The sequence below is a fragment of the Sprattus sprattus genome (assembly GCF_963457725.1).
Source record: "Sprattus sprattus genome assembly, chromosome: 5".
NCBI lineage: Eukaryota > Metazoa > Chordata > Actinopteri > Clupeiformes > Clupeidae > Sprattus > Sprattus sprattus.
Genome location: NC_137924.1, coordinates 8208100 through 8229301, shown reverse-complemented (window position 1 = coordinate 8229301; position 21202 = coordinate 8208100). Strand labels below are relative to the sequence as shown.

Genomic DNA, 21202 nt, shown 5'->3' with positions numbered 1-21202 from the left:
CCATGTTTATTAGCGTTACCTTCACTACCATGTTTATTAGCATTACCTTCACTACCATGTTTATTAGCGTTACCTTCACTACCATGTTTATTAGCGTTACCTTCACTACCATGTTTATTAGCATTACCTTCACTACCATGTTTATTAGCAATACCTTTACTACTATGTTCCTTTATTAGCATTACCTTCACTACCGTGTTCCTTCTTGCTGTTAGTCTTTGACTGCCATGACCATGCCGGGTTACAGGTTCAGAGCCAACTGGGTTAGGGTCCTATAAAGACATGATTAGCACAGGCAAAATAGCACATATATTTCACTAATGCCCGTGTTGTTGAAGTGCTTTCAGTAGTCAGTCATCTGTTTTCTACCTACAGATTGAAGCTTTTTATGGGAAATCTATGCCATGCATACGGCCACCATAAACATCCCCAAACCAACTGGGAATAGCTGCGAAGCACCTGCCAGCAGAACTGTTAGAACAAAGCAGGTTTCTGAAATTAGGAAATGTGCTCCTCAAAAGATTAAATATCTAAACATAATTATACATAATATCTGGACAAACACAGTTGCCTCATCACACTGCTTTATCTAATGCTATTTTCTGCCATCCCTCATTCCTTGCTGGCCTTTGGGAATTAGTGGAAATAAACGTATGGAATATTCATCACTAAATGTCTAATTTGCATATTCATGATTCTTAAATTCAGCCCAATGTCATTGATTTAATTAAGCAGAATAATGAAAGTTCCCTTTTTACATATCTTAATACTGAATATTTCTTACCCCAAAATGTACAGCTGCCTGTGTGAAATTATTATTTTCTTATTTATGCTATGCTTCCTGGTATTGAAGTTTCCGCAAAATAGATTTTCAGTTCCTCATTCATGAGCAGGAGAAGGGGGAAAAGGACCAAGAATCCGGTCCAAGCCAATTATTCAGGCACTGGTCCAGCTATTCCACTGTAGTGCAGGACATGACGTTTGAACTCTGTAATCCCAACAAGCTCCCCAGCAGGGGTCTAATCTCTCTCTGAATATAGTCTGGGGTCAACTTTGAGGACGAGGCTGGATTCGGGGACTTTTCATGAAAAAGTCCAACGCTGTACTTCACAGAGGAGGACAGAAGTTATTGTCTATAGAAACTTTTTTGTCTCTGCATTTATGTCTTTTATTTTGGAGAGGCCATATAAGTGTATATGGAATCTGCGGCGACAGTGGTACAGGAGGTAGAGAAATCCTTTAGTAATCAGAAGGTTGCTAGTTCGATTCCCTGTCGAAGTGTCCTTGGGCAAGACACTCAACCCCTAATTGCTCCTGATGTGCAGTGTGCCATCAGTGTAAATGTAAAAAATGTGTATACATCCTTGTAAGTCGCTTTGGATAAAAGCGTCTGCTAAATGAAAAAATGGAAATGGAAATGGAATCTGACTGTTCTGACTACATGCTCATATATGCTAGATCTAGTACTCTGGACACTGCTATTCTCTCAGTCATACATGTAGTCACTGTATTAGCCAAACGGCTGCTAGCACACTGTACTCTTACTAGTAGAGCAGTGTTTCCAGGATTTTGATGAAACAGATATTTTTGCTTTTTAATTTAACAACTTCTTTGTAAACTTTCTGTTGAGATTAATTTCTAGACAGATGGAACTGGGAGACTAAATCGCAACCCAAACTAATTTTATCGGACTCTGCTGATATATCTTGTAATTACCTTGCGTACAGGGGATGTCTAATTGGAAGCCTAGCCTGCTGAGCTCTCCTGATGCTAACTATGGATGTCTGGGGTCAATAAAAATCACCTTTCAAGATTATTCAGAAAGCAAACACTATTATCCCACTCAACACAAGCATGTGCAAGAAAGACCCACTGTCTTTTCTAATCTTTTCATTGATTAAAAAAAAAACTGCTGGGTAGCTATGTGCTGCTCTTATATGGTGGCGGTTAAGCACCTCTGTGGGTTGTTCCCTCGTTAAGCCTGGTGCATTTATCAAGTTAAGGTCACTGTGTTTGAGGACACAGTCTGCCTGGAGACACTGTGTGTGTGTGTGTGTGTGTGTGTGAGTGTGTGTGTGTGTGTGTGTGTGTGTGTGTGTGTGTGTGTTCGTGTGTGTGTGTGTGTGTGTGTGTGTGTGTGTGTGTGTGTGTGTGTGTGTGTTTGTGTGTGTGCGCGTGTGTGTGTGTGTGTTCGTGTGTGTGTGTGTGTGTGTGTGTGTGTGTGTGTGTGTGTGTGTGTGTGTGTGTGTGTGTGTGCCTGCATCGTGGCTCTATGCACTTATGATCACATCTCCATCAGCCAATGTAAATGATTTCCCCTCTCTCTGGCTGGAGTCTTTCCACCCCCAAGGCCAGCGCTGGGAGGTACGGCCAGCGTCTCTTTAAACACTTTGCCCTGACAGCCGACACGCTTGACAGTCCTCATATGACAAACTATGATAGGCAGCCCTCTCACCGAGGGGGCATTTAGCGCCGAGATGCCAAATTGCACACCACGCCAGGGTCCAGCTGTGGAAGTGACAGATTTAATTTGGTATCTGGCGTTCAACATGATTAAAGAGCCACGGGAAGCATTTGCACATGAGCTGAGTTCAGCTGGCCATTTTCAGACAGACCACATGCTTGACCAGTCCTCCAGTCTTCATATGCAGAGGACTAGTGAGAGAAGAACGCGTAGAAGGAGTCCTATTTTTATGTTGTAGTGGAATAATTTGTACTTTATCTCAACCCAGGGAAATTAGTGCTATCTTCTCTTACACTCTGTGTACCCGACATTCTATCCGTAGTCGCTACCCGTTCTGATATATGTTTATTGAAATCTGTGTGGAATGAGAAGGATATTGCTTTGCGTAATGGTCGAAAAATAACACTGCTATAAATTAAACAGCCCATAAATGATTAGTATAAGGACCCATTTGGGTGAATATCATGTGTAAGTGTAGCCACTTTTCTTTTATTTCTTGTACTATTAGTAATTTATATTTCAGAATGGTTTTAAATAGAAACATTTCAAATGAGATTTTTGCACAGTGCTAAAAACAGCTGAGGCATTGAAAATGAAATTGCATGTGTGCTCTTGCATGAGCGTCGAGGATTACCCACGGAGTAACGGGAGAGTTATTCGTTTCTGTTCCTGTTGTTCCTGTACTGAAGATCAGCCGCAGACTGCTCGTGCCATAAGGCTGTGGAACTGCACCACAAAGGCAGTACAAATGGCTTGGAGTGACTATTTTCAGTGTTAACACATACAGTAGCTTATATTAGTTACCAGCTAGTGTCACAGCTATGAATGATAAGAGTACTTATCATCATGTGAAAAAGTGCCTTTTGATTTAATGCCTCAGTTTTATTGTCTTGTAGTGGTTGTTTCCAAGGCTGTTATGCTGCCACAGCAGGGTAAGAATTGACCTAACACACGGCTATAACAGTGGAGATAGGTGCTGTAAATCACACGGCACCGCCGAACTGTTGAAAGGGCTTCTATTGTTTCATTGCACGTTCATAAAGATGTCACAACAAGCAGTGATTTCAGGGACTGAAACAGCACTGAGATTTGGGTCAAATAACTATTGTTACAACTGTGGTTGCTATTATTCCACTTTTGCAATCAGGAAATGATGAGTTTTTATTCATATATTTACCCTGTGCAATATGACAGGCATAAATCTGAAGAGTAAAGTGGTTTAGTAAAGGGGTTCAAATCCCCCGGCCTACTGGATCTAGAGTGAGATGTGTGCTTATGGAGCCCTAAGGAGTCAGGACTTATGAGACGTCAGAGAATGTGAAGGTGATACGTGCCTCTGTCCACTGGAGTTTCACCTGTACAGTGATGGTCAAAGCTGGAGAGATAGAGGCGTTTATATTTACTGGGGATGATTGGTACGGTTTCATTGAAGAAATACTTTAAAAAAAAATGTTTTGCAGAGCAGAGATTGGTTGTCACCAGACAGACATTTTCTGTGACTTACTATGCAAGTACAACATTGATTTTATTTTAAAGGAACGGAGTAAAAGAAACTGATCAACTCTTATCGATCTTGTCAAGAATACGAATGTGTGCTATGGTTTTAAATGTGCTTGTGTGCTATAATGTGAAATCCATTGTTGACAACACCTTGCAACTGTTCAAAAAAAGGACAACGTCTATTGTCCTGTTCTATTGTTAATTCTTTGGTTCTGCCCATGATCAATTATTTCCACTAACAAGGTTGGGGTTGTTTTGTGATTATATATCATCTTTTTAACTTGAAACATGATTCTATGGAAACTAAAGTAGAAAATAAAAAAAAAGTAACCCAATTTTGACTTGAGGTGGTATCATTGCAGACTGGCATGTTGTTTTGTTCAAATTGGTTTGGGCTAAATACATTTCCTTACAATCTGAGCCGCCCAAGCCTCTGACATAATTGATTTAGTGTGTTTGTGACTGACAACCAAATGTACATTTTTGTTTATCTGCTTCCCTCATTCATTCACTGTGTCAAAATGTCAGTGATAGATGAGAATTTTAATCAAGCCTGCTGCTTTCGGCTAGATTGAAACTCATTATTATTGCCAGACACTTACAGAAAGACGTAGAAATGTTTTTTTGCTCTCCCACATCCATTTTCTGAGCCCCAAACTGCATTCAGTCAGTGGTTGAAAAAGTATTCAGATCCTATACCAACGTGAAGGTACCTTAGTATCAATACAGCAATTTTAAAAATATTCCATTACAAGTAAAAGTCCTGCATGAAAAATCCTTGCATTGGCAGCCAAATGTAGTCAAGTAGTTAGTTATAGTGGTTCGTAGTTAGGTAAAAAATACTGGTGTGGTCCCTCTGACTGATATATTGATTTCATTTATAAAATAATTGGGTTCTAGCGCGTAATTTAGCTGTTTCTGATTGGACGAGAGACGTTCCATGCTATAGGTTATTCGTCAACATACCTACAGTTACTGGACTTTTCACAGCTAAAAATAAATCACTCCGCGATGAAACATTCGCATTGATGATAACCATTAATTCAAACGGGTGGTGGCGACCTCGGTGGCTACGGCCGAACACCACCCGTGGGATTATCCCTTACCTACCCCACTCCCACTCGTGCTATATTGCTTAAATATAAGACATCATTATATTATTAATTCTGAAGCATCACGTTACTGTTATAGTTGCTGGAGGTGGAGCTCATTTGAACTGCTTTATAGTATACAGTTTTATATACTGGGACACCAAATATGTGTGAGAGGAACCGCTTTATAAATAGTTTTATATACTGGGACACCAAATATAGAAAAATCTGTTTTCAGGTTGTAGTTTTTTGTTTTTTTGACAGATATCTTTGATTTTTTTGTGAGATATTGGATGATTTGAACATGTATTGAAATGAAACCATTTGAGAGGTTAAGATGGGAAACTATCAGGTGGAGATATTAACAACTCATAAACATCTGAAATGGGACTCCGACTACACACTATTGTGGTTATTGCATAGACATTAATGCTGTTTCTGTTTCGCTCAAAACACCCAGATATGTTCAAAGAATAGTGGAATTAAGCCGTATTTGATCTGCCATCACAGTGGCAGTGATTCAGCCCCTTTTAACCTCAAATGACCACATTTGCCATCATTGTTGTTATGTTCAGAAAGGACTTTAGAAAGGGAAATAGTGTAAATTCAGATTTCTTGGCAAAAGAAAAGTTCAGATAAGCTTCTTTTCCAAACAGTGTTCCTGTGTGTCTTTACCTTCTTAAACTGTATTAATGACGTTAAAGACTTTGAATTGGTTCTGTAACATCATGTAAACAGAGGTATAAAGGAAGCCTTGCCTTCACTTGCTACTGAAACACTGTATAGAAACCATGTGTTTGCCAGTGCTATTTCCAACAGTAATTGCTTCTCCTAAACTCCAAGTATAATTACCATTCATGTCAGAGAGTGCTATCATGCTGTGTGATTGTTTTTATAATTAGACACTGTATATGTCCAGTGCCCTCTACTTACACATCAAAGTCAACAAGAGAAAATCATCATTAAGCCCACAAACATATGGAAATCCTCAATGCCTCCATCTCTTACATCCTGTTGACTTCATCAGTCAATCAAAGCCAATCATACATAATTGAGCTTTTTTGTCATATAGCTACATATTTAATTGGTTGTCATTTTTCATTTTAGCACCTTTAGCAGAAAAGCTTATTCCATGACTTATCAGCATGTGGCTAGTAAATATCAGACCAGGTGCAATTGGGAAAAAAAATAAATCCATCTGAGCCAAGCGTCCTTTTGCGGCTAAAAGTGTAAGAGCCTATGCTGCGGCAGCCAGCTCTCAAAGTAAAAATTTTCGAAAATGAAGAAGATCAGCACACTTTCATCAGTAGAATCTTTATTCTGCTCTCTTTCCTTTTGCACATTGAAGAACCACAGACAGTAGAAAAGGATACGATAAAAAACACTATTTCAAATGCTGAGCTCCAGAAGCATCGAGTATCTTTTAAGTCAGTGCTCAAAATGTTGTCAAAGGATTTGAAATGGCCTTTGTTCCTGTGTGTCTCTGCATCCCTGATGGCAGGCATGGTTTTCGTTTAATAGCATCATGTGAAGCCTCAGAGAATTGAATAATTTTCTATTAAAGTTTGCAGGGACCAGAAGTAACAGCTCTGTTGTGGGGTTTTATGGCAATTTATGGAGTCACTCTACACAACGTCTCCAAATATGCTTTATGGGTAAAGTTTAAGAATCTTCTAGCAGAATGCTAGATGCTTCTTTGATTTCTACAGATGCCAAAGGTCATTGACTGGAGTTTGTTGGTGAACTGCCACATTGATGTAGAGGGTATACACCATCTGAATTCATTTTAGAGCTTCTATTTATTTATTTATTTTTCTCACCGTAGTGTTTACCTCAGAGAAAGGGTTTTATGCAAATGTGACCTCTTAAAAAGATCATTTAGACTCATTTTAATGGAGGCTTTAAACTCCAATAGTCATCAGTCATGTGGAAGGAAGTTTGTGATGGAGTCACCGTGGTCCTCATGCCATCTTATTATCTGTTCATTAAGTTTGTTTTGCCATTAGTAAATCTATACACGTGGCATTCACTCATCCTGGGTGGTAAACGACTTACAGAATCCGATAATTACAATCCAAAACAAAAAGAGTGTACCAAATGGATTGACAAACATCAGATGGGACATTGTGCTGCTGGATGAGCGAGACACAATTGAAAATTCCACAGTGGTGTTAAACTGGTATGAACAACCAGTCGCAGAAAAGCTGCACCTCAAACGATTGCATACTTTGATGCCAACAACCCTGCTACATGCACACAAACACACACACACACACACACACACACACACACACACACACACACAGACACACACACACATACATATATGTATTTAGAACCATCCATGCATCGAGTTAATCAGTGGTAACTGTCACATGGGTGTGTTGGCTGTCCTCCTAAAGAGAACACACGTCTTTAACACAAGGCTGATTGCCAGCTCTGGAGGGGATACAGCACCATTACACATTACAGTGTTCAGGAGAAGGGTTGAAGGAGGAATCGTTTTAGACATGTCTGGAAAATGGATTTGCTGAGAATAAATTGTGCAGGTGTGGGCAGAAATGAAAAGGAGGAAACCAATGTATTGTATTTCTCACTGTATAGCACATCCTAATTCCAGGCTTGTCGTGCGGCCGTAATGTCAGTGTAATAGTGCATTGTCTCTGTGACATGGCTATGCACATAAACCCTGCGCTTTACAGCTGCCATCCCCACCCACATGGCCTCTTTAAGTTAGTGTAGGATCTGATTTGAACATTATTCTCCCACGCTGTGGTTTCAGAAAACACACCAGGAAGATGGCTTTACAATGATTTAGCCAGAGATCAGAGAAGCGCATGGTGTTTTTAAAAGGACCTCTGCCTTCGACCTCTCACAGTTCCATAAATTCATTACCACAGGTTTCTTTAGTACAGTGAAAGCCACTGAGAAGCTGGAACTATATTACAGAATGAACAAGGTTCATGGAGACTTATCTTACAAAGGCCAAGCAGTTCTTCCTTGTAAAAATGTTCATCTAAAGGTGCTAGGTCAGTGACAACAATGATTTTCGATACAAAAAAAAATCTAATTTGAAAATGTGTTTTGCAGAGGTACGATAAAGACCCTAAATTGTTTTGATACACGAGATACGATACATTTCATTTGCACACCTTTGTGTTATCTGTTAAAAGCATTGTTTTGAGTTGAGTTTTAGGATATTGTAAAGTAATTGTTCTGTGGTTGAATGTTTCTTTTATGTAGTAACAAAAATGCTGTCGATCCCTTACCAGTACATGTCAGTGTGATTGTCTCTGTAATGTGTTGTGTGTGTTAGACAGCGTGCACTGGGTTTGGCAGCTGACTAGGACCAGCATACCTCTAAAACTTCACTCTTTCAATATAGACCAGGCAAAGTAGCGTTTTACGACAGACTAATTGTAAAAGATTTTTTTCTATGAGGTGTCCAGAGCAACATGCTAAAAGTCCTAAGAAATCCTAGTTTAGGAGAGATGTTTAATTCTAATCAATCTGAGATCTGTGATAGAAATGATCTATGCTGAAATGAATTCTATTTTTTGCTCCAAAATGGGTAACTTTGCCTGTACTACTCGTTGCAACAACAGTCAGAGACACCACCCAACAACAGATGAGTTTTGCAAGTAGCCAGATTGGTGTGGAGAGTAGGTCTCATGTGCTAATACGACACATTTTTATCATCTACAGAGAACAGTGCACACAGTGGCGGACCTACCATTAAGGCGAACTAGGCACCTGCCTTAGGCCCTCACCCAGCAGAAAGCCCACGATAAATTGCCCACCCAAGCACCGATGGGCCGTTGGGACGGCCTAAGTCTATAACCAACCGGCCCTCCCGCAGATATCGTCGGTTGCGACAGTTTTCCTTGCTTAAGCGAATACATTATATACCTCTAAAGATAACCAATGGGATTCACTGTCTGCTATTTATACTACTCCTAGTGACCTGTATTCACACTCATGGTTACTATTGTCTTACTATTTTCTAATCTCCTCCGTCAGTCTTACTATGTTTATTTGTTATTAAATGTTAATCACTCTAGCCTAAAACTTGCGTGTCTCGCTTGTAGACACCTTTAACACCCCTACACACACACACACATAATCACACACCCAGCATGCAACACTACCATTACCTGATGTTTACACCCCATCGTATGTTCTGTTCTGTTCATTTCTACAACAAAGTTCAAACCAGTGGCGGCGGACCTTAAGGGCGATTGTGGCGACGAACTGCTATCAGGAAAAGGAGATTTTTTTTTCTCTGGCGGCGTACTAATTAAGATAAATTGACAACAAAACAATTAGGACTTCCTACACCAAATGTATCGATTCAACAGGTTTCTACAAAGGGTGGAACCCTACATCCAAGAATTGGAACGAAAGAAAATCATGGCTAGCACGCTGTGAAGTGGCTAACGCGGTCTGTATTTCTTTATTTGTAGGCTACCGCTGTCACTTTTCATAGGTTGTACAGTGTGAATGTTCGCTTTTTGCCCTAACACTGAGTTATTTTCTTTGTGAAGACTTAGTTAGCTTTTGTATGCCAATACTTTCGAGATCAGTCAATAAATATAGTTGGTTTTGACTTATATGTTGCCCCCTTCTTTACGTTGTTACTGGACATTTATGTGTCCTGTAAAGCTATGTTGCATCATACAACATTTGAGACATGTGGATAATGAAAAAGTGGGATAATTTAATGTGGAGCCAAATCATGTTTGCTTATGAAGGCTCCTGAATGCAACTTTCTTCCATATAACTAGCTACTGTAGCTATGTAGGTAGAGGGGAAATATTTTGATTGTGTGCTGCCATCTACTATACAAAAAGGTATTGCTGTATGAGTTAATCAGCCTACAAAAAAAATGATATTGCTTAATGTAGGTCGCCCTAATCATTATCAAAATAATTGTGTACTCTTTCTCTGCTGACATTTATTCCTAAAGGCTCTGTAGTTATACATATAGGCCTAACCATCTGATACTAGCCCAGAGTTAAGCATATTCATCTAGCAAACTATACCTACCTTGGAGTGTTACAATAGCCAGTATCATTTTATTCCATGTGTCCATCCAGGCAAATTTGTGGATCCAAATGTTATTAAAAAACATATATAATGTTATTTCTTTGTAATCATCCAAAATTATGTTAAGTGTATGGGTATTTTGCATACATTGAGCAGGCAACGCGCCGTATATTAAGTGGGCCGCTCTGACAGACAACTCCCGGGCCACTTTTTCCCCCCAGTCCGCCCCTGCTTTGAGGTGGCCCTTTTTTTTTTGCATTAAAAGGACAGATGAAGAGGGCCCCTGGCTATGTTTTCGCCTTAGGCCCCCAAATGACTAGGTCCGCCACTGAGTGCACATACAGTAGTCTACCTGTGATAAACATTTGGATTCTAGAAAATAAGGGGTTGTCTCCATTTCTACATTACGTAGCATGTTGAGTTTTTTTGTTGTTTGTTTATTGTGTCAGCGATGTTACAGATAAATGTTCAAATTCAAAGTTATTTCATCCATTAACCGTCATCAGGAGTCAACAGATATCCATTACCTGTGTGTCTGGTCTAAAAGTAGCATCCACCTCGGGGTCATTGTGAACTCCATTAACTCAGTTAACAATCAGAGCTAATTGGCCGTTAGGGGTTATTTGGGCTGAGGCTCTCTACTCAGAACATCACTGCACTGTGGCGTATTTACTCAGTGAAATTGGTTTTGAGAAGTTATGTGTGGTTCACGTGTTTGTTATTTTATAACATCACTTGTGTTTCTTACAAATACATTAATGTATATTTGTTAACAAGTAGCCTAGTTATTTTAATTGTTGGTAGACTCTTTGCTAACCCAACCTTCATCTTCACTGTGATCCACTGCCAGTTTGTTCCTCTGTTGGCTGACTGCTTCTTCCTATGGTATTCTGAGCATTCTGCTGACCACACATGAGGAGGAGGCATGGTGCGTTTGTGTTGGTGCTTAGCCAAAGATGTCTGTTGACAGTGAGATCAGAGTTATATCTTTGTCTATTGGAGTATCCCCCATCTGACGTTCAGTGGTCAGTTCTTGCTGAGACAGCATCTCAAACAGCTAAACTCAGGGGTGTGTTTTCCAAAAGAATCATTCAATAGGTGGTATTAAATGGATAAATTAATATGAAGAAGCTCAAAATAAATTACTGGAAAAGCTCAAAATAATGTGTTACTCTCATTTGTTTCATTCTAATTCCTTACACTCTGTTACTATGGTAGTTGCTCTGTGATGCTTCCAGGACGTTCACCCCAGGTCAGCACCTCTGTAAGACGAGTAGTCGCTCACAGGTCACTATCTCGACTATGTATCTGCACTTGTGTAAAGATAAACAATTCACAATATAATGCAGGGCAAATCTGTAGAGATTAAATAAAAAAAAGGAATATTTACAGGGTCTTATCAACAAATAGAAACAAAATCTGATTGAACTATACTTTAGGTCTTGTTGATTTTTATGACAGGTGTTTATTTCACCCTCTGGACTGTGAGCAGTGCTTTCCCTGATAAACTTTCCCTGATAAACTTTCTCTGACAACCTGTAGTGCGGTGCTGAGATGTGTCCACCATTGTAGTTTCATGATGCCACAGTGGGTGTTCTTCAAGACAATGTCAAATCATCAGATTCACATTTCAATAAATGCTTTACAGGTTGGCTTAGTTTTGTCTCCTAGACTGTGTTAGAGTGTTATTGAAAGCCTGTATTGTCATTGTATTTGCATACAACGGAATTTGTGACTGTATAGTTGCTACCTGAGGTACATAAATCATGATCAAACGCTTTAAACCCTTTATAGAGAGGTGTCACTGCATTATTGATATCATTTCAGCCTACTTTCAGGGAACGGGTAATTACAACAGTGCAACGTGGGGCCCTCGCTTCATTGATGGGCAACGAGCAAAGTCTGTCACGCATGAACTAAAGCTACGATGTGGTGTGTGGGAGCACTGCACTGAGCCACCTGTGTTTGCACTTAGGTTCTTGCTCATAGTGAGTGTGTGGGAGCACTGCAATGACCCACCTCAGTGGTAGAGTCCAGGGTATACGGAGTATACCCACTTATTTTTCAGTCGGCATTGCGTATACCCACTTCTCAAAAACAGGGTGTTTATCCTGTGCTGTATAGGCTGCTTACATTTTTTTAGAGTATACCCACTTCTCCAGGGACCACTACACTACTGACCCACCTGTGTTTGCACTTAGGTTCTTGCTCATAGTAAGTGTGTAGCAATCTGCTCAGATGTAGTGAAATCTTCTTACCGGTCCTGATAATCTGCATCCTTCATATACTTACTTACTTATCTTTACTTTGTAAACCCTGAAGCAGGTAGGCAGACATTTTACCACCTGACTGCTTTGTTATTAGACCTTATCGTGCATTCATCTTTTTATATCTTTTCATAATGTTTGGTGCCAATGTTGTCCATCTTTGATTGAAGGAAATGAAACGTTGTGTATCTTGAATTCTGTAAATTGTATTCCATGTGAGTCCTCAGATTCTGTTACGTCGTACCTTTTTAATATTCCAATAATGTTGATAAAAATGTATCTTTGCCTAAATAAAATATCACGACACAGTGATAGAAGTCCGATATTACAGCATTATGGATGGCATATATTATTCACAGATAGTGAAACCAGCCTGCACAAAGGCAAAAAATCTAATATGCTGTGGAACTTTTCATCAGGGACAGGAGATAGCCTCTTTGTGCTGTGCAAAATTGAAATCGGGGCCATTTTCAATATGCGATGCTCGTCGGATGCATCCCACCACGCTATCTCATACACCCATCTTATCATGCTTTCTTTGATTTCAAGAGCTGAACTATTCTGCAACATTTGTTCATGTGGTTCTGCAAGTAAATGCTGCAGAATTGTGCTTTTCTTGAAATTGTTGGTCTTCGTCATCGCAGAGGAGAGAGAGAGAGCCGTGTCACACAGGAATGCAATTCCAACATCACACCATCATTGAGGAGGAGGAAGGAGGAGAGATCTTCACCCCATCGTTGAGGAGGAGGAGGGAGGAGGAGAGATCTTCACCCCATCGTTGAGGAGGAGGAGGGAGGAGGAGAGATCTTCACCCCATCGTTGAGGAGGAGGGAGGAGGAGGAGAGGTCTTCGGCCATCTGCGTGTGCTGAAGGGGAAAGACAGGCCTACTGCTGAGCCACAGACATGTAAAATCTCATCCCATCCGCTGGGCTAAGGGGCCGTTCGCTGTCCAGGGTGCTGAAATCCAGCTCTGTCTCCTGCTCTGGATCTCACTGCCGCTGCCCTGCTGCTGCTGCTGCCACTGATGGTGCTGGTGGAGGAGGTGGGGGTGGTGGTGGTGTGCTGCCTTTCAGGGCTGGGGTTCTGGATTACTTCCAAAGCTAATTAACCTTCGGAAACTCACACAGAATTAGCAGAGCCCCCAGGTCAGCAAAAATGATCTTCCCCCGGCCGGAGTCCCTTATCCACCCCTCCCCCCTCCCCCTCCCCACACACCAACCCCCCGTCCACTAAAGAGCTATTTCCTGTCTGGCCATTGAGTGCAGGTGATGTGGCAATTGCACCTGCTGGACCTGTGCCAAGTCTCTCACAGCCAGAGCTGTATTTCTTTCTCCGTGCAGATAGAGCTGGCCTGTGTGTGTGTGGTCTGTTTTGTTTGTATTAATTATGTAGTTTACAGCAAGCACAAGCACAACAAGGTCATCATGCTCACACATTCATGTTCTGATTATGTACAAACACAAGCATGGCACTCTATGGGTGGATTTGTGCAAAGCATGTTTAAAGGAACCAAATCTAATTGCTTATCAGAAATCGCTTAGAAAACTTGCGAAAGTCTTGGTGATGAAGTATGGTCTTTTGGGAAATAAATTAATCTTAAATGCGGCACAAACACAAACATTTCTGTCCTCAAACCTATTGTTGGTGTTGACGTGTTTTTTTCTTTTGTTAAACAATCCTTCAATCATCTGTGTGAACGGGTCATATGAAGGTCAGTGAGCAGGCTCATTGACTTTATAAGGAGGCATTGAGAGAATAAGTGAGTGACAGGATTTGGATCAAGGCTACCGGTGCATCCGGGGTTAATGACATGCCAACCTTGTGCTGGCCGAGGGGACGTCACTCATAATATTGAATAAGACCACATTGTATATCATTGTCTCGTCTAATTGGCAACATTTGTCGTGGGGGGGGGGGGTCTGAATCCAGGGCTCCCCCAGTCCTGAGCCAGTTAATATATCAAAGAGGGGGAAAATGTGAAGCACGAAGGCACTCAGTGTTCCAAGGTGAAGCCCTCAAATCGCTCAGCTTGTGTTACCTTGTTAAATCGATGTTCACTGTGACAGCTGGCTGAAGTGGAATTCACTAAGTATGTGTGTGTGGGCCAGGGGTGTGTGTGTGGGCCAGGGGTGTGTGTGTGGTCCAGGGGTGTGTGTGTGGGCCAGGGGTCTTTGTCTCAGGATACATTTGAAACTTATCAGCAAGGGGGCCGGAGAGGATTTGAAATGCCATTTGTCCCTCTGACACCGGTGCTTTGGGAGCGGGACCAAGGGGACAGGAGGAGGAGAGGCCAGAGGAGCCCCCACTTCCATCACCTTTCCATCTCTTTCTCTCTCTCTCTCTCCCTCTCTCTCTCTCCTCCTCTCTCCCTCCCTCTCCCTCCCTCTCTCTCTCCCTCCCTCTCTCTTCCTCTCTCTCTCTCCTCCTCTCTCCCTCCCTCTATCTCTCCCTCCCTCTCTCTTCCTCTCTCTCTCTCCTCCTCTCTCCCTCCCTCTCTCTCTCCCTCCCTCTCTCTTCCTCTCTCTCTCTCCTCCTGTCTCCCTCCCTCTATCTCTCCCTATCTCTCTCTCCTCCTCTCTCCCTCCCTCTCTCTCCCTCTCTCCCTCCCTCTCTCCCTCCCTCTCTCCCTCTCTCTCTCTCCTCCTCTCTCCCTCCCTCTCTCTCTCTCTCTCTCTCCCTCCCTCTCTCTCTCCCTCCCTCTATCTCTCTCTCGCTCTCTCTCACTCTCACTCTCTCTCTCTCTCTATCTCTCTCTCTCCCTCCCTCTCTCCCACACCTGAAATGAGAGGGGGGACAGGCGAGGGGGGAGGGGGATGCACAGGCCGAGGGGCGGATGGGGACAGCACATCTGTCAGCACTAAAGACCAGCACGAATCATTACAAAAACATTCCTCTCCACATGATTTGGTTAGATTGTGATAACACAGTAACTCCGTAGGGAAGGGTATTCTGAGTAATATTATGGGTGTGGTATGTATTTGCAGCTCAGGTGGCTCAGATTAGCAAATCTTACACTTGTAAGACAATTTAATAGTATTGATTGCAAATGATTCATTTTAGTTGCAATATTTCAGGAGCAGTCTGATGGACTGTGGTTGTCTGTTATTTTCAACAACAAAAAAATGATGTCTTGAGATGAGATCAGTTTTATCGATCCCACACAGGAAAAATTAAATTAAAGTCTTAAAGTCTTTTCCATTTCCTGTCAAGAATATCTTTTTCTTTCCGTTTCTGTCCTTTTCCTCAGCGTGTCAGCCAGGCTTCTACAAGGCTTTTGCTGGGAACATCAAATGTGCCAAGTGTCCCCCACACAGTTACAGCTACGATGATGGGTCCCAGCTGTGCTACTGTGAGAAGGGCTACTTCAGGGCGGATAAAGACCCCCCCTCAATGGCCTGCACTCGTAAGTAGATTCTATGTATGAGAGCTATTTTCATTTCAGCTCAAATGTTCTATTGAAAAGCTATCATTTCACCATGACTGCGAAACTTCCATCCAGAAATGTGTCGATATTCTCGGTGTGTTTTTTTACCTTAAAGAGGAATGCTGTTATTATTCATTTGAAAGTTTCAGAGGGAGGTTAAAAGCCAAAAAGAATTTACTTAAATCCAATATTTTGTCTCATCTGAGAGAATACTCTAAAGAAAGCCATTTCAGCCGGGCAGGATGAGATTTCAGATCTCAAGGGCCTGAAGCCATTGCTTTTCAGGCAAACTAGATGCTGTGTGCACGGCACCTCAGATTAAAGTCCTTATATTGTGCAATCAACGGCAAACAATAGAATGTTTTTATTTGTTTATCTCATCATATTGAGACAATGTGTCACTGATTCGCTTTGAAAAGAAAATAATGAAAGGGGAGGGGAGGCGTACTGGGAAAGTATCCACAATTGGTCTCAAATGTCAAGAAATACATAAACACACAGCATTGCATTATAAAATGCACAGTTGTTAAAGGCACTCTACGGCTGAAAGGTATTTTATTTTTCGGCATCTGTATTTTGAAAGCATGCTCTCACCATGTTCTCATACCTTTGTGTTCCAGGAGTATTTGGCTGAAAATCCAGCTTAGAGCTTGAGGGCTCGATCACATAGAACATAAGGTCATCATATCTCAGAAGCTGGAGCTTATTTCTCCACCTCATTGTTCCGTTACCATATCTTGATAAATTATTCACAGCACATCGCTATAGCTTAACATCTACATTATGGCTTAACATTTGCAAATTGCCATTTAAGTGGGATAATTCATTGTCAGTTGAAAAGCCACTTGAATTGGCATACAGATTGGCGGGGGGATTGCTGGTGGCGCGCCGGGTGACCGGTCCGGTGTGCCTTTGTGACACTCCAGAGTAATATTTAGTCTTAAACGGTAATGATTCCAAGTGCTCCTCGAGAGCCTTTAATTTCACACCGGCCAACAGGACACGCCTGACTTAATTCCTGCTCTGCCCCTGTCATTGAGCTAATCATCAGTTTTGATTAGCTAATGAAAGACTTTGTTCAAGTCAAATCAAAGTGGACACAGTATTGTCTGGGGTCGGGGAGGTGATGGGGGTGGGGGGTGGGGGGTGTTGTTGGTTTTGGGATTGTTCAGAGGGGCATACAGCAGCCTTACCCCCCAGACAGTAGAATCCAAAGAGGTCATTGTTGGTGATCCGTCATTGAAATATACCCTCAGCGGCCATACTGAGTCAGTTCAGCCCCATAAACAGCCAGAGCACCCACCAGACTCAGAGAGTTGAGAGGAGAAAAAAAAGGGGGAATGTGATCTAGTGTTTCACATTCATGAACAAAAGGTAGAGAAAAAGCAGCCATCTGCAGACGTCTCTCAAGATAACAATCAGCATTCTCTGGCAGAAAGGGAGTTGATTGATGGCGCAGGATTGTGGTGTGGGGCTCTCTGATGGAGAGAATGGGAGGCCGATAGCATGGAGCGCCGCGGCTGAAAGGGAGCGGGGCTGATGCGGACACAGAGGTCTCACCAGGGGAGGCGGCGCTCTCTCCTCTCACACCAAAGAGCGCTCACAAAGCGCCGTCAGGCTGAGATGAGGCTTTATTTATGGAGGACAGTGTTGCTCGCTGAACACCCTGTGTGTTGGAGCAATGCGAGGGAAGCAGCCTATTGTCTGCCCAACTGCAAGGGCTTTTGGGGCAGGGCGGGGGGCAGAGTCCACAGGGCTTTTAGTGTTGCTCTGCTAAAACCTGCTTGCCAAATGTCCATCATAAATACTGTGTCATAGCACATGGGTGTCCTAGGTTAATTGCCCATTTCCTAGAGAGAGAGAGAGCTCATTTGTGTGAATGTACTGTAACAGACTTTAAAAAAAATGAACAACGCTTTTCAGAAAACAAATCCAAAACGCATATACCCACTGTAGTACAGTACAGAACAGTAAAGCCTAGAAGTAGTCCTTGTTTAAAGGGGTTCTCTCTTTTCACTACCCATAGGGCCTCCGTCTGCCCCGAGGAATGTGGTCTTCAACATCAACGAGACCTCCCTGTTCCTTGAGTGGAGCCCGCCCAGTGACACGGGCGGGCGGAAGGACCTGACCTACAATGTCCTGTGCAAGCGCTGTGGGCCCGGCCTGCAGCAGTGTGAGCTGTGTGGGGGGGAGCTGCGCTTCGTGCCCCGCCCTCAAGGCCTTACCAACGCCTCCGTCACGGTGCTGGACTTCACCGCCCATGCCAACTACACCTTCGAGATCGAGTCCCACAACGGCGTGTCGGAGCTCAGCTTCTTCCCCAGGCCTGTGGCGGCCATCACCATCAGCACCGACCAAGGAGGTGAGTACACCAGCCCAGGAGAGAGACGAGGGGGGCACTGTCTGTGTGTCATAAAGAGGAGAGAGACCAGAGGTGCACCCTCTGTGTTCAGAAAGAGGAGAGAGACCAGAGGTGCACTCTCTGTGTGCAGAAAGAGGAGAGAGACCAGAGGTGCACTCTCTGTGTCATAAAGAGGAGAGAGACCAGAGGTGCACTCTCTGTGTTCAGAAAGAGGAGAGAGACCAGAGGTGCACTCTCTGTGTCATAAAGAGGAGAGAGACCAGAGGTGCACTCTCTGTGTTCAGAAAGAGGAGAGAGACCAGAGGTGCACTATCTGTGTTTAGAGGAGTGAGACCAGAGGTGCACTCTGTGTTGAGAGGAGAGAGACCAGAGGTGCACTCTCTGTGTCAGAAAGAGGAGAGAGACCAGAGGTGCACTCTCTCTGTGTCATAAAGAGGAGAGAGACCAGAGGTGCACTCTCTCTGTGTCATAAAGAGGAGAGAGGCCAGAGGTGCACTCTCTGTGTTTAGAGGAGTGAGACCAGAGGTGCACTCTGTGTTTAGAAAGAGAGACCAGAGGTGCACTCTCTCTGTGTCATAAAGAGAAGAGAGACCAGAGGTGCACTCTCTCTGTGTCATAAAGAGGAGAGAGACCAGAGGTGCACTCTCTGTGTTCAGAGAGAGAGGAGAGAGACCAGAGGTGCACTCTGTGTATTCAGAAAGAGTCAACAGATATTTTGGTGTCAGTGGTCTCAGTTTGTTGTTAGCAAAGTTGTCGAGCCAGGAAGGAGAATTGATGAGTGAAATGCAATACTGCGTAGCTGGAGCGAAACACAGCAGGGTTTGTATGTGTGAAACCTGATCTCTCGTCAGTGCTGGCTGTCAGACTCAGGTGCCCCCTCTGCGCTAGCTCCACGTCCCCTGACCATGCGCACCGTTCTGCAGTCAACACTGGGAGGGAACACCCCCTGCAGAGTGTGTCTGTCATATTGCTTAAACACATTTTAATTTATTCACATTGATATGCTTATGGCCAGACCTTTCCTATTTATAGCATCTACCCCACTGAAGTGCTATGAAATACCAAGTGGTTTAAGGCATACTTGGTTCAAAGAGCTGCTATAGCTAGCCACCTCTATTATAGTAGGCTAGCATGAAGCCATTACTGCCCTCCATGATGTGTATGACTGATAGGTCATTTCCGAGCCGGCACACAGCGCGAATGCAATCAGGCTGTGGGCTAATGGATGTGTGTGTGTGTGTGTGTGTGTGTGTGTGTGTGTGTGTGTGTGTGTGTGTGTGTGTGTGTGTGTGTGTGTGTGTGTGTGTGTGTGTGTGTGTGTAGGTGTTTGGCCAGCCACGGGTGTGCAAGGGTGCTTCCGTCCCAGCTGAAAATGATTAAAATGCACGGCAAAGGACTTTTTATAGCCGGCGCGAATCATATTGTCCATCTGCATCATAATTGGTTTGTTTATTAGGATGGAGAAAAAAACAGCACAAGGAGCTGACTGTGTATTAGCATAACAGAGTTGTCTGCGGGCGGGGAGGAGGGGGTGGAGAGGGGGGGTGCAGATGCAGGTGCTGGGGGTTTATCATCAGTGCAGTCACACACATTACTTACAGCGGCCTGCTTTGGGACAGAATTATTTTGCTCAGCTGCCCCGTTTTACTATCATCGTTTTATAGTTTTTGAAGTCATTCTTCACTCATTAATTGGGCCACCCCCCCCCCCCCCCCCTTCTCTCGCCCTCCTAGATTGAGAAAGTTTACTTTTTTTTCTTCTTCATTCTAGACCATTTTGGGACCTAATACGCATTAATATTTAGAACTGATATTCTGTGACTTTATACTGACTGAGAAACAGTCAAACGGAAAATTGAATAGTGTTCTACTAAGTTGTGAAGTCTTTTATACGTAATTTTCCCATTTCTCAAAATACACCTCACACCATGGCTTTCACTTGAAAAAACGCCAAGTTTGGGATTTTTAATACAATTTTATCACTTTTGGGGTCAGATTTCCCCCACGGTTTCCTCCAGGTTGCTGTCCATTCAAGCCCATTGTGACCACTCAGCTCTTCGTCCTCACTCAGCTGTTCTTATTGATATCAGATAGAAGACAATAACAAGTGGCATATCAGCTGTGGGCAGGTGCAGTGTGAATGGGAGAGGTCACAGCATTTGATTTACACTTTGATTTCTAAGGCTGAATGAGTCAGAATAATGAGACACAAAGGGAAGAAAGGACAAACAATGGCAGTCTCAGAATGGAACACGCACACACACACGCACACACACACACACACACACACACACATGTACAGAAAGAGAGAGAGAGAGAGGGAGAGAGAGAGAAACAAAAAAGACAGATTTAACATGGTGAGAAGTTCAACAGAAACTCATTACCATGATGCCCTGTAATCATACTTCCCAGTGATTTATGGAATGCAGTGGTATATGGTTGCCTTCCTGCCTATCAGAAGCAGACATGCCGAGAAAAATCAGAAAGGGTACGCCTGGCTTCAGATAGGCTGTGCAATTGTTCGCACAATGGCTGATTATAACGTCACGTCAAGGATGACCTTTTTCCCCAGCCCTCTCAGAATGGACCTATTCTCATGGGAGCTGCTTTTATATGAGCATACAGTATATCCACAGTCATCTATTATATGAGGATACAGTATATCCACAATCATCTATTATATGAGCATACATACAGTATATCCACAATCATCTATTATATGAGCATACAGTATATCCACAATCATCTATTATATGAGCATACAGTATATCCACAATCATCTATTATATGAGGATACAGTATATCCACAATCATCTATTATATGAGCATACATACAGTATATCCACAATCATCTATTATATGAGCATACAGTATATCCACAATCATCTATTATATGAGGATACAGTAAATCCACAATCATCTATTATATGAGCATACAGTGTATATCCACAATCATCTATTATATGAACATACAGTGTATATCCACAATCATCTATTTTATGAGCATACAGTTTATCCACAATCATCTATTTTATGAGCATACAGTAA

General features: G+C 42.6%; 2 protein-coding genes across 2 annotated transcripts in view; both read left to right on the top strand.

The window, feature by feature from the left end:
• LOC308365639 (high affinity choline transporter 1-like) overlaps positions 1–21202 on the top strand; it is a gene marked incomplete at both ends in the record, with an annotated part of 303102 nt that overhangs the window by 189601 nt on the left and 92299 nt on the right. The window lies entirely within an intron of this gene.
• Positions 1–21202, top strand: part of LOC308365638 (ephrin type-A receptor 6-like) — a gene marked incomplete at both ends in the record, with an annotated part of 138677 nt that overhangs the window by 53400 nt on the left and 64075 nt on the right. Inside the window, 2 exons of the mRNA XM_080839126.1 lie at positions 15617–15772; positions 17820–18155. Of these exons, the coding sequence (XP_080695252.1) occupies positions 15617–15772; positions 17820–18155 (492 nt within the window). The remainder of the gene's footprint in view (positions 1–15616; positions 15773–17819; positions 18156–21202) is intronic.